At 40.4% G+C, this 13620-nt stretch overlaps 1 protein-coding gene across 1 annotated transcript; it reads right to left on the bottom strand.

The window, feature by feature from the left end:
• Positions 1-1444: 1444 nt before the first annotated feature.
• On the bottom strand, positions 1445-12382 carry LOC146983299 (interferon-induced very large GTPase 1-like). Its single transcript, XM_085784821.1, has 3 exons — positions 12277-12382; positions 7365-7402; positions 1445-5201 (listed from the first exon to the last, which is right to left on the bottom strand). Exon 3 carries the CDS (start codon positions 5178-5180, stop codon positions 1497-1499), a length of 3684 nt encoding a protein of 1227 aa, XP_085640947.1. The 5' UTR covers positions 5181-5201; positions 7365-7402; positions 12277-12382; the 3' UTR covers positions 1445-1496.
• Between the last annotated feature and the right edge of the window lie 1238 nt (positions 12383-13620).

Below are 13620 nucleotides of genomic sequence, written 5' to 3'. Positions count from 1 at the left end.
CTATCATCTCTCACAGCAAACCACAATCAGCCTCAGCATCATAGTGAGCAGATTTTCACATCTCCCATCTCAGGTAATTTCTAAAGAAAAAAGAAAAAGAGAGATGCTCTGTGATGCCTCCTTTACGCACAGCTGTTTGTTTATGTTGTGATCTGTGCACAGGGGTTTAAATAGTAGGTTACTAAATATGAGTGTCTTTATTAATGGAAAAGGTGTGTGTGTGTGTGTGTGTGTGTGTTGTTTTTTTGGTTTTTTTTACTGGGCAACAGCTCTCAATATGTCAGAGCAAACCTGGATAACATCATAACCTCCTCCCTCCCAGACTACTTTTGCATCATCAGCCCGTGAGGTCTGTTCGCGCGACCATATATTCGGACACTGCGAGCTTGGACCGGACCAGAACATCAATTTCCTCCCGTCTCACTGGCTGTGAGAGATGATAGTTTATTTGTTTTCAGTTTTATTTGTTATGGTCGCGTGACGATGCGCTAATAAATCAATGAGTAAATAAATAAATATAGCGGATCATCGCAACGGCACAGTGTGTAGTGTCAACACAGCAGCGACCCTCACTGTCCTGATCTTGGGACATCCACGGCTGCTTTTTTGTCTCAGTCCCTCCCTGGTTTCATCTGTGTTAATTCAGTCAGGCTGAGTTTCCATTACGCATGCCGACAGCCTTTGATCTGTCATCAGTGTGACGGGACAATCGATATATAGATATACCTGTATGTACTGATTCAGATAGTTACAATAAATAGGGGTTATTGTGATTATTAATTGCAGTTAAATGTGCCTGGAACTGTGGAAACCTGCCTGTGAGGTCTGGGTGACGTGTGCGCACTGCGAGCTGGGCAGTCAATTGCCTCCCTCTTCCATGGTGAAATCAAACTTGAAAAAAAAATTTAAAGGCGAGGAGAGGAGCTCATTTGATTGGTGAAGATCTGACTCGGCTGTGTCAAACCCACTCCTAGCCTTCTCTCCTCCCTCTATGCCACTTGCGCCGGTGGGAGGGAAGTAGGCGGGATGCGCCCCGCTGCGCTTCGCAGGAAAATTGCAAACTGCTCCTGGACACGCCCCGTTGGCGAAGCGAAGGCGAAGCGCAGGGCAGATCCGCTGCGCCTGCGCTAGTTTACGAAAATAGAGCCCATAAACTCTAAAATAACCTTAGACGGACTGGAGATCAATCAGATGTTAAAAATCTATGCTATCTGCCTGTCAAGGCATTGTCTTTTAAGACATTTTTTAAAATCATTAATTGTATCTATACTTCTAGCATTATCAGGTAGTTTGTTCCAACAAGATATGGCTCTGTATAAGACTGTCTTTTGCATTGAGCTTGATTTCACAAAAGGTACAACAAATAAGCCTTTTGAAACCTGTCGTGTTGATGGATGGTTGGTTCTGTCTGTTCCAATTGAATGCTGAGACATTGCACCCATTTCTCCAGCAAGACCAATGGCAGTCTTGTTACAGACAGCCTCAACAGTGGAAATCTACAGAGACGAAGAGCTTCCTTCACAGAAGCTTCTGAAAACGTTGTAAAGTTGATCTCTTTTGCTTTCTAAATGAGCGCATGCATCATTCTTCTTCTTGAATTCGTTGTGGGACTCTGAAAGCCAACATCCAGCTCTGTCAAACACATACAGTAAGAGATCGACTGTAAACTTCTTCTTCAGAGCATATATCCTCTTTGATTCAAATTCTGTCACTGTCTCTTTGACATTTTTGGCCACTTCTCGCAGATAAGTTGAACTGTAGCCTCTTGTAGCTACAGGTTTGTTCTTGATTGTCTCAAGTGACTGTTTGTCAACATCATCAATGAGGAACCTGATCTGTTGTTGGTCTTTGTGCTGAAAAGAGCCTTTGAAGAATTTCAACACTTTTGTAACCACTTGACCAAATGTCTCCTTTACTTTTTCTTTCACCTTCCTCTCCTGTTGTGTTTCATCTGTAAACTCCTGATACTTGGTGAGAGTCACATAATCGCAGTAATCACTAGCCTTTGCTATTTTTTTGTATCTGCCACTTTTTTTACATTCATCAATTAGAGCCGATTCAAATCCAAGCTCTTCAAGGATTTTTGTCTGATCTTCCTCCAAGTCGATGTCTTCAATAGGTTTTATATCTACAGTCAGTTCTCTCACCCAGCCACTCCAAACAGATTCAAACTGCTGTTTAAGTTTCTCTTCATCTTTTGCCTTGTCTTTTAACTGCTGAGCAAGTTCTTTGTTCTTCTGTAGCAACTTCTTCTCAAACTCTGTCTTCTGATCATCAAGCTTTTTACAAGCCTTCTTCTGCTGGATGACTTCATCCAGTTTTATTTTAGCTACATTCAACAATTCTTCATGAAACTCCTTGATCTTGATTTCAAATCGGCCTCGCCACTGAACCAACATTTCTTTGTGACTATCAAAGTATTTTGTCATGTTCTTTTTTATCTCTTCATATGTTTTGCTCATTTCTTTTGAAAGGTCAGTGAGCTCAACCTTGTCCAGTTTTCCATTTTCAATTCTGTTATACAGCTGGTTTTCAATGGTCAACATGTGTTTCCTCAGGGTCCAGGTCCAGTTCCCGTACTGGACCTCAAGTTTTCTGTACACTGAAATTTCAAGAGTGTTCTTGAAACTGAAGACAAAGTTTTCATTCAGTAGGGCTTCCCACAGGTCCTGGACTTTGCTTCTGAACTGTGACAGAGTAAACCCAGCAGACTGTGAAGCTTTAGAGATGATGAAGTTCTTCAGATCTTGGACACTCTCACTATAACCTGGATTAGGAGGAGCCATCGGTGGACTTCCCTCCCACAGCTGGGCAAAGTATTTCACATCTTTTTGCACATCAAATGCAATGACGTCACTGAAACACTCGACATCACAAACCTCCTCTTTGGCAGCGAGTTGGGCCATCTGGTCCAGTTTCTCTTGTAAGCGTCTCTTTCCATCCATGTTTTTCTCTGCAGCTGAAATATCTGTAACATTCTGGTGAACAAACACACAACTTGGAGAAAGTTTAACTCTCTTCATCCTCATGAAAGCCTGAACAACAATCTGCAGAACATCTTGCATGTCAGCTGGATTCTCTCCAAAGATGTTGATCAGTGTCATGTTTCCCAGACCAACAACAAATGTTGCCAGTTCATTGTCGTGGTGAAGAGTGGTGTTACCTGCTAATTCAAGAGCACGCAGTCCTTCAGTGTCCACCACTAGAACATAGTCAAACTTCAACTCTGTCTTCATCTCCTCCGACACTTTGACCAGCTGCATGAAGGCACCCTTGGTGCATCTGCCTGCACTCACTGCAAACTGTAACCCAAACATGGCATTCAGCATGGTTGATTTTCCACTGCTTTGTACGCCCAAAACTGACAACACAAAAACTCTCTGGTCGCCAAGTTTCTTGATGACTTCATCTAAAAGACTAGTGACCCATGTTAGAGGCACATGAGCTGCATCACCATCCATCAGCTCCATGGGGTGTCCTGATATCATCAGCTCTGCAGCCAGCTCAGGGTATTTAGACCAGTCAGTCTGTCTCCTCTGTGTTTGTCCCTGCAGAGACTTATGGGCTTCATAGATCTGTCCCATTTCTCTGAAGATGTGCTCCAAGCCAAAAGTTGCTAATTGCAGTTTTGTTGATATTTCTTCGAGCTCAGTTTGTTTTGTTTTAAACAGATCAGATTTGTCATCTTTCTTCTTCATGGCCAAGAGCTCAGACCACTTCTCATCGTATCCTTGGAGAATTGAGGTGAGATCGTCTGTGGAGAGGGCATCCATTAAGATCTGAGTCCATTTCAGGAAATACTCTTTGTCTGTTGATGTCAAAGTTGAGAGACTTTTAATGAACAGCTTCAACACTTCACTGCAGGAAGCATCACATTGTTGTTGTCGTATTTTCATCAGTTTTTCTTCCTTTTCACTTTTCTCCTTCTCAATGTTTCCTTTGAGGTGATACAGTTCTTTGTGTGTTCTGCACCACTCATGCCACAGTCGGCCATGACAAGGGAGGAATTTATCTTTGATTTTTGAAACATCCATCCCCTTAAGTAAATTAACTATCTTCATAGCAGCAGATTTCCCTGTTTGACAGACTGTGTCATCTTCATCCACTCTGATTCCAGAGACCTTGGCCATGGTTTCAAGCTGGAAGGATGTATGTGGTCCAGACAAGATCTCTCTAATGATCTTTTTCAGTGCTTCAGAAACATCCAACTGGCTTCTGTCTTTTAAACCCATTTTGTATTTACCTTTTTTTATCTGAACTGCACCACAATCATTGTCAGCAATGAGACAGATGAAAGGCTTTGGAGACTCATGAAAAGCTGAGATTACTTTACTATATTTGTTACCCTTTTCCAGATTTGGCACAAGAACAACATTGACTGAAGATTTTTCAGTCAGTATGCCACGTTGTTTTTTCATTGGCAGAGCATCACCATGAAGATTACAGAAGGCAGTGCAGTCAGTGAAGGCATCATTGGGTTTGCCAGCAGGACAGTACCAGGCAATCTCTGCCACACCATCCATCAGATGGCGAGACTTGGTGCTACCTGGACAGTTTCTGTGGAAGAAGGTGTTGTGACAGTCGTCGATCAAAGTGTTTATCAGCTGAGATTTAGACACTGATGGTGAACCCAGGCGGAGAAATGACACCATGGGTGTCTCTGCTTCACAGATGGGCGAACTCTTCATGGTGATGATGTTTGACTCATCTTTGATTTCACTTATCTTCCATGTTTTTCTTATTTGTCTGAACGTCCACAGAGGACACTCAACATCCATTGTGACTGGGTCAGGGACTAGCAAAGGTAAGGCGTACTGACACTGTGAGAGCTTTGTCATCATGTTCTGCCTCAGGAAGCTGTTTGAGCAGTGAAACACTGCCATTTGAACGTCCATTGGATGAACTTGAGTCTGGTTTGATTGGTTCACATCAGCACTGTCTTGTCTTACAGAAACATATCTGGCTCTGTAGTCTAACATAATCAACTTCTGAAGAAAAGTACGAGCTAAATCTTCTTCAGATGTGTCATGTTCCTGTTTCACTGGTCGACCTACTATTTTAAGAAAATCTGCTGGTGACAACTTCTGTTGATGTTTGTCTGGAAGGTGAAGTCTCTGAAGCAGAGTTTCAGGTTCTCTTTGATGTTGATTCTTACAGCTGATTTCTTCAGATTTCCTCATGAGCTGTTTTTGGTTTTCATCCTTCAAAGAAAAATGTAATGTACATTTATGTTAAAAATTAACAACCAACAAATTCTGCAATGGGCTGTAAGCGTTAAGGGTTGTGTGAGAAATAAAGTAGTTCAGCTGTTGAAAAATGTTGTGCTAAAGGAAAGAACTGTTTTCACAGAAGATAAACCACTGAAAGTATTCTACATGAAACAAATAATTAACCAGACATTTAATTGTTTCATTGAGGTAATGCACCAACTATCACTATACTTCATACAACCCTGTGTGAACTGTCCCTTTAAAACCCTATGAATTTCAGGTGTCTTACTTTAATCTTGTCTCCAGTTTTGTCTTCATTCTTGAAGGCTGTTTATGAGAGGCACAGAAGAAACGGTTTAAAAATCACAAGATAGATTTTAAGAAACTGTGACAAATAAAACAAATTGAAAAAAAGAGTAGTAGTAGTAGTTTGTTACTGTGATAATAAATATTAATGCCACTAATTTATGATTTTTGATGTAATGGGCTCTTTGCACAGTTCCACTACTTCCTGAACTTAATGCTGCTCCTTCATTTCCTGTCTTACATTATTGGACAACCTGATTAATCCTCTGACCATTGTGACTCCTCAGACACACCTGGATTAATCAGTTTGTCCAATAATGTACGACAGGAAATTAAGGAGGAGCATTAAGTTCAGGAACTAGTGGAGCTGTGCAAAGAGCCTATTACATTACCTACTTTCAGCAGACCTGTTTAGTTTACAATAGGAGGTATTTCCATTTCCATTGATAAAGAAGTTGAATAATGACATCATGGTCACATATTGGCAAACAACATTTAACCTGTTTACGTAAAATAGTAGCTGATGTGAGCTTTAGCCATTCAAGATGTTTTCAGTTCCTTTATATTTAAAACAAACTTTTGATTTGAGTGCTGTATGTCACAGACCCTCCTATTCTGTTAATTTAAAATGTCTGATAGATGGATGGACTGGTTTTAACACTGTTACTGTGAGTTTAACTCAGATTCTTACAACAGAAGCAAAGGCACAATTTTAATTTTGTGTCTTGTCTTAAAGGGACAACGAGGAGTTTCTATTCGGTTGTAAAAAAAAGTCTCACGTTAATGTGGATGAATCTCCGCTACCCACACTTGTTAATGGGCCCATTTTCGATAAATATATCGTTCTGTCTCTATCGTTATTTTGTTATTATTAGTGGTGGCGGAAATGCTGGTCGAGCCGACCAGCGTTTCCTTAATGAGAATAACGCAGCTGAATGGCCGTTTATGGTCGGAACTACGACGGTAACTGAACCTCTTTGAACCTCTGACTTTAATTATTGATGAATGAAAACATGAGTCCGTCTTGCGCCGGTCAAAGAATTTTACGGTGCGCGCGGAGGCTCATAAATGTAGTGGGAAAACGCTTCGCTTTTCCAAAACTCCTCGTTGTCCCTTTAAAGGGATAGTACAAATCTACAAATAGCCCTTAAGTACTTTAATTGCCGTAGCAGACTCTCTACACTCCTCCCGTTAGCAACCCCAGCCCATAGCCCTGCCCAGAGATTTACAACATACATTGTTGTGAATGGACCCAAAGAAACGGCCTATTTTCGTGGCCTAAAAGAGGTTTTACCTAAAAAAAAAAAAAACACAGTTCCATTGTTCGCTATAATATAATTTTTTCCAGCCCCTCAAAGTGCAGGAAAAACGCAGTTTTTATTTGGAGCTAACCAACTGCTGATCGGCGGGTGCTAACCGGAGGGATACGTGAGTTGGTTAGGTAGGCCGTTTCTTTGGGTCCATTCACAACACTGTATGTTGTAAATCTCTGGGCAGGGCTATGGGCTGGCGTTGATAACGGGAGGAATGCAGAGAGTCTACATAGGGGCTATTTGTAGAGTGTTGAGCTTACAGGGCCACCGTAGTTATTGCTCAGTTTCTTCCGCTTACCTTTTGTAACAGGTGTGATTACAGCAGTGACCGCAGGTTCTGTTAATGCTGATAGTTTGTCCTCCTTCTTCTTCTTCAACTGTCCATCAAAATCAGATTCATCCACTGGACTGTGCTAGAAAAACATTTGTTTTAACAGATATTGTTTCAGTGAGGTAATGCACCAACTACCACACAACCCTGTGTCAAATAACCTGAACTGTCCCTTTAAAACCCTATGAATTGCAGGTGTCTTACTTTAATCTTGTCTCCAGTTTTGTCTTCATTCTTGAAGCCTGTTTATGAGAAGCACAGAAGAAACAGTTTAACATTACACAAAAATGACTGACTAAAAATGTATGTTTAAAATTCACAAGATATCAATCAATCAATTTATTATTTAAAGTGCAAAATCACCATGGTACATGGTCTCAATACACTTTCCAATAAAAACAAGTACAATAATAACAACAGATAAATAAAAAACCATTCGAAGAAACACCAGAGGAAAAGGATAAAACAGTTAAAAGTTTGTTTACAATAGTGACAGTCAATAAAACAATAGTAAAACACCAGAGGAAAATGCTAAAATAAGTTAGTTTAATCAAAGTATTGGGTAAAAAGGTATGTTTTAAGACAGGATTTAAAAATTGCGATGGATGTGGCGTTTCTAATATCTTGTGGGAGGCCGTTCCATAAAAAAGGAGCGCGGTAGGAGAAGGCCCTACCACCAGCTGATTTTTTATTGATAAATGGAATGACCAGGAGGTTTGAACCAAGGGAACGAAGAGGACGTGACAGAGTGTAGGGAGTGAGCAGTTGAGACAGATACAGAGGTGCAAGACCATTCAAGGCTTTATAAGTTAAAAGAAGAACTTTAAAATCCGCTCTAGCCTGAATGGGCAGCCAATGTAGTGATGCTAGGACAGGTGTTATGTGATCAAATTTACTTGTTTTCGTTAAAAGTCTAGCAGCTGAATTCTGGACAAGCTGAAGGCTCCTGGTAGTAGAGATGGGAAGGCCGGCAAAAAGGACATTACAATAATCAAGTCGGGAGGACACAAGGGCATGGAGAACCACCTCAGCGCTACGCAGGGACAGAGAAGGGCGGATTTTGGCAATGTTCCACCGGTGAAAGAAAGCTGTCTTAGTGATATCCTTTATATGGGACTGGAAAGTCAAGGTCGGGTCAAAAGTAACACCAAGGTTTCTAATGAGAGTACTTTCAGAAATAAAACAACCATCAATATTCAGACCAAGACCCTCAGATAAATATTTATAATTAGTAGGCTTGATCACCAGCAGATCAGTCTTAGCAGTATTAAGCATGAGGAAATTGTGACTCATCCAGCTCTTGATTAGGTTTACACATGTTTCAAGATTTTGAATTTGAGAGGGGTCATTAGGCTGCAGTGGAATGTATAGTTGTGTATCGTCAGCATAGAAATGGAACTGAATACCGTATTCAGCAATTATCCTACCCAGAGGAAGCATGTAAATACAAAACAGCAAAGGGCCCAGGACAGACCCCTGGGGCACACCAGAGACAACTGCAGAACATTTAGACAAAGAGTTATTAAAACTAACACATTGGGTTCTGCTAGATAAGTAGGACTGGAACCATGAGAGCGCCAGCCCATGAACACCAACACAATGCTCCAGTCGGTGTAGAAGCACACAGTGATCTACAGTATCGAAAGCCAAACTTAAATCAAGAAGCAATAGTAGAGAAGCTGATCCGGAGTCAGCAGTAACAAGTAGGTGATTAACTACTCTAGTTAGGGCAGTCTCAGTAGAGTGACAGGAGCGGAAACCAGATTGAAAGTTGTCCAAGAGATTGTTGACAGAAAGGTGGGCAGTCAGTTGATTAGCAACAATTCTCTCTCTATTTTAGAGAAAAAGGGGAGAGTGGAGACAGGTCGATAATTAGCAAGAACCAGTGGATCGCTATTGGGTTTCTTGAGGAGTGGTTTAATGATAGCAGATTTATAGGATAGGGGGACACACCCCTCAGCGAAGGAAGTGTTCAAGATGGAAAGTAGAGGGCCACTAAGACAAGGAAAAAGTTCCTTACAGAGGTCAGAAGGGATGGGATCAAGTGAACAGGTTGTGGACTTAGAGGCGGCAACCAATGAGGCCAAGGCTTCAGCCGAAATAGGTTTAAACTGTGAGAGTGAACATGTGGCAGAGCACTGGTCAGTCATGTTACTAGAGGACTGCTGACTAATGATATTGCTCCTAATCAAGGAGACCTTATCAGTAAAAAAACTCTAGGAAATCATTAGCTGTAATAGCAGGGCTCAAAGTAGGTGAGGACTGTGTAAGCCTGGCCACAGTATTAAACAGGACCCGATGATTTGTTTCAATCAAGTTAGAGAAGTAAGAAGACCTAGCAGCAGAAAGTGCATGTTTATAGTGTTTAAAGCTAAGGGTCCAGGCGAGGCGGGAGGACTCGGATTTACTGGTGCGCCATCTGTCTTTGAGTCTGCGGCAGGCCCGTTTTAATGAACGAGTGAGGTCGGAAAACCAAGGGACAGATTTGGACCAAGTGCCTCTACTAGTGGTGTGTCCCAAATCGCGCACTTGTGCACTTACACTTAATATTTTGAGTGCATAAGTGCGTTCACACTGAGCAGTGCGCGAAAATGTAGTGCGCTATGCGCACTCAATTGGCGCACTCAAACGGCCAGAAAATTGAGTGTGGATCGATGGACACTTTCCACACTTAACGGCCGCCATCTTGGTGACGTAGCGGAAGCACGTCACTACTTTTCAAACGGCAGCGGTTGCTTTGAGCAGCGACGGAGCTGACACCGGCGTAAATGTCTTTAAAAAACACTAATAACAGCACAACAACAACACTAACACAATAAAACACAACTTAATAGCTCGTTTTGATCGGCAAAAAGCGCTGTCAAGTGTCGGCGATAGAGCTCCAACGGCCGGTTGCTACGGTTGCAATCAGAATTTAAAAAATAGAAGAAGCAGCTGTCGAGTCATTTCCGGTTTGTTTGTTTGTTTATTAAGATCCCCATTAGCTGCAGCAACGCCACAGCTCTTCTTCCTGGGGTCCAACAGTATCAAATATACAGTTGAAATCACAAAACATAAACATTATAAAAATTTAAAACAAAAAAAAACAAGTGAGCGATATGCTTAACCTAACAAAACAAAAACAGGATAAGTGTTTACATTTCTTAACTGTGCTTCATTCATTCTTCGTTATATTAATTGTTCACATACTAATCCGATTACTCACATTTCTACATATCATATATGTATACATCATTACACATCACACATCATACTTGTATATACATTCATTCTACCGAATATACATTATAATAACACATATCCTATATCCATCGAAATATACTCCATATATAAATATACCATGTTGTCTTACTTTGATAAATGCTGTTTTATTAATATTTTGAATTTCTTTGTGTTCGTGGTGAGTTTGATATTTTTCGGCAGTGAATTCCATTCTTTCATACCTCTATACAACACCGTACGCTTGATGGCGTTAGATCTTGCTTTAGGTAATGTAAAGTTTCCTACAGCTGCATGTCTGGTGATATATTTATGACTCTCTGCACTAAAAGCGAGGTTTTTAAACAAGATAACAGGTGTTTTTAGGACAGATATATTTCTAATAACAACAAACAGTGAGTACAATAGTCTGTCTTTGACCAGTAACCAGTTAAGTTTCTTGTGCATAGAAATTATACTTGTCCTGTAGTCACACTTAAGTATTGTGCGGGCAGCTCTATTCTGTATACATTGTAGTTTATTTAACATGTCTCCAGTGGCATTTGACCAAACTGCTGGGCAATAGTCGAGATGTGATAATATTATCGATTGGATTGCTGTTTTCAGGATGTTTATATTTATAAAAGTTGCATGTCTTCTTAGAATTGATATACCTCTACCCATCTTTGCAATCATATTATTAATGTGTTTTTTCCATGATAATTTGTTGTCAACTGTCACTCCCAGCAATTTGGTCTCATGTACCTGGTCTATAGTGATATCTTTGATTTTAATATTTAGTACAGGATTTCTATCAATATTATGATTTGAGCCTACAATCATGCACTTGGTTTTAGATATGTTCAGGACCAGCTTGTTTTCTTTAACCCATTCAGCCACACTTTCTAGTTCCTTATTCATAATAGTTTCTAATACATTATTAGTAGATGCTGATGTATATATGGTTGCGTCATCCGCATACATAACTGTGTTAGCCTTCTCTAATACATACGGTAAATCATTTGTGAAAATACTGAATAATAAAGGACCAAGGCAGCTCCCGGTAAGTGCGCAGCAGCAGTGTTTGATTTGAGACGGTACTAACCTGTCGAAATTTGTGCACTGCACAAGGCAGTGCACTGCTTTACAGTGTACTGTAAAGCAGTGCACTAAGAGAAGTGTGCGATTTGAGACACAGCATAGTTCTAAGAGGAGCAAGTGTGTCAAGTGATTCTAACAGTGTAGTGTTAAGGCTATCTGTAAGGTCATTGACAGACATAGCCGTGTTGGAGAATGACTCAAGTTTATCGGGCAAAAAATCAGCTAAAAGGGACTTAATATGGTTGTTAAAGACACAAAAAGAGTGAATCTCTTCAGATCTACAGTATCTTGTGAATAAAACAAACAGGGGGAGGGAGGCTTTAAAGCAGAAGTAAGCGATCCGGTCGTTTTGGCTAACTTCTTGTCAGCCGATGGAGTTAGCAGTCCCCGCCCTCGTCCCTACGTCACCACATTCACGCGCATCCCTTGGCTGCACACACAGAGAGGACCGCCCCTTTATGCCGTTCTCTCTCCTCATTGGATAAAGGTTGTAGGATACAAGGAAAGTTTTCTCCTCGGCTTACAGCAGAGCAGAGTGACTGACAGACCCGTGTTTCGGACCAAACACTCTATATAAGTGATTGCTGTCGGAAGATATAACTATTTAAAATATTCCGCTTACTTCTGCTTTAATACACATGTCATGGTTAATCCTGGTGATAAACTGATTCTTTGAACTCTTTTGGACTTAGATTATTTATGGCAGTTATTCATTTTCTTTCTTTATTTTATATTTTGTATTTTGCATTTTGTATTAAGTTGCAGAGTGTTTAGTTTTCAGGGCCACCATAGTTGTTGCTCATTTTCTTCCTCTTACCTTTTGTAACAGGTGTGATTACAGCAGTGACCGCAGGTTCTGTTACTGCTGATAGTTTGTCTTCATTCTTCCTCAATTGTTCATTAAAATCTGATTCATCCACTGGAGCATGCTAGAAAAACATTTGTTTTAATTTTAATGAATCAGGCTAGAACATTGTAAGATTTTCTTTTTCAAAGAGAGAGGTCAACAAACAGATAATTGTGCTAGAAACAATCAAAAGTTAATGTATCTATATATGTGACACATTCAGGAAAACAGGAAATGCAAAGACACAATAACAAAGACAAGTTGTTCTTCAGAGAACTAAAAAACATTGGATCATTACTCTTGGTTACCATGGATGTGGAAGCATTATATACTAACATTGCTCACATGAGGGCTTAGAAGCTCTATCATTTTTCCTGGAAAAGCGACAACTTGAGCTGCTGCCCCCTGCTGACTTCATCTTGCTACTTACAGAATGGACTCTAAATAATAATGTGTTTTTGTTTCAGAATCAGTTTTATAAACAGAAAAAGGGTACAGCAATGGGAGCATGTTTTGCACCTAACTACGCCAACCTATTCATGGGATTTTGGGAAGAAAAGTTTGTGTACTCTAGCCTTAATGTTTACAGAGATAAAATCATTTGGTGGAGCCGATACATAGACGATATTCTTCTACTCTGGTCTGGATCTGAGACAGAACTTCTACAATTTCACTCCTATTTGAATAGCACTAATGAGAATTTGAAACTTAGCGTTGACTATTCCCATTCTGAAATTCATTTTCTTGACCTTAAGATCTCAAAAGATGAGCATGGTGACTTACATACTTCCATATTTAGAAAGCCTACAGACCGTAACACCATACTAAGAGCGGATAGCTTTCATCCACCTTGGTTGATAGAAAATGTACCCTATGGTCAATTTCAGAGGCTTAAAAGAATCTGTGACTCTGAAGCAGATTTTGAGAGACAAGCTCAAGATATGAGCACCAGGTTTAAGAGAAGAGGTTACAAACATAAGACTATTGATAAAGCATATAATAAAGCAAAGAAGCTCACAAGAGAACAACTTCTGGTTGCTAAGCAAAAAACACAAGATTCAAATCAAGTCTACTTTGTGACACAGTATGGGAATCAGGCCAATGCAATTAAACAAATTATAAAAAGAAACTGGGAAATTTTGAGAAGTGATGGCTTCCTTAGAGAAGTTCTCCCAGATGCTCCCACTGTCAGCTTCAGAAGAGCTCCTACCCTTAATGATAAACTGGTGAGGAGCCATCTTACTTCAGCTCCCCGTAAGACATGGCTGAATATGAGAACAGGGAATCATAAATGTGGCAATTGTAATCATTGTG

This window comes from Trachurus japonicus, chromosome 8 (genome assembly GCF_045865225.1).
Source record: "Trachurus japonicus isolate A0001 chromosome 8, Traja_1.0".
In the NCBI taxonomy this organism is placed as follows: Eukaryota; Metazoa; Chordata; class Actinopteri; order Carangiformes; family Carangidae; genus Trachurus; species Trachurus japonicus.
This window is presented reverse-complemented; position numbering and strand designations above follow the sequence as displayed.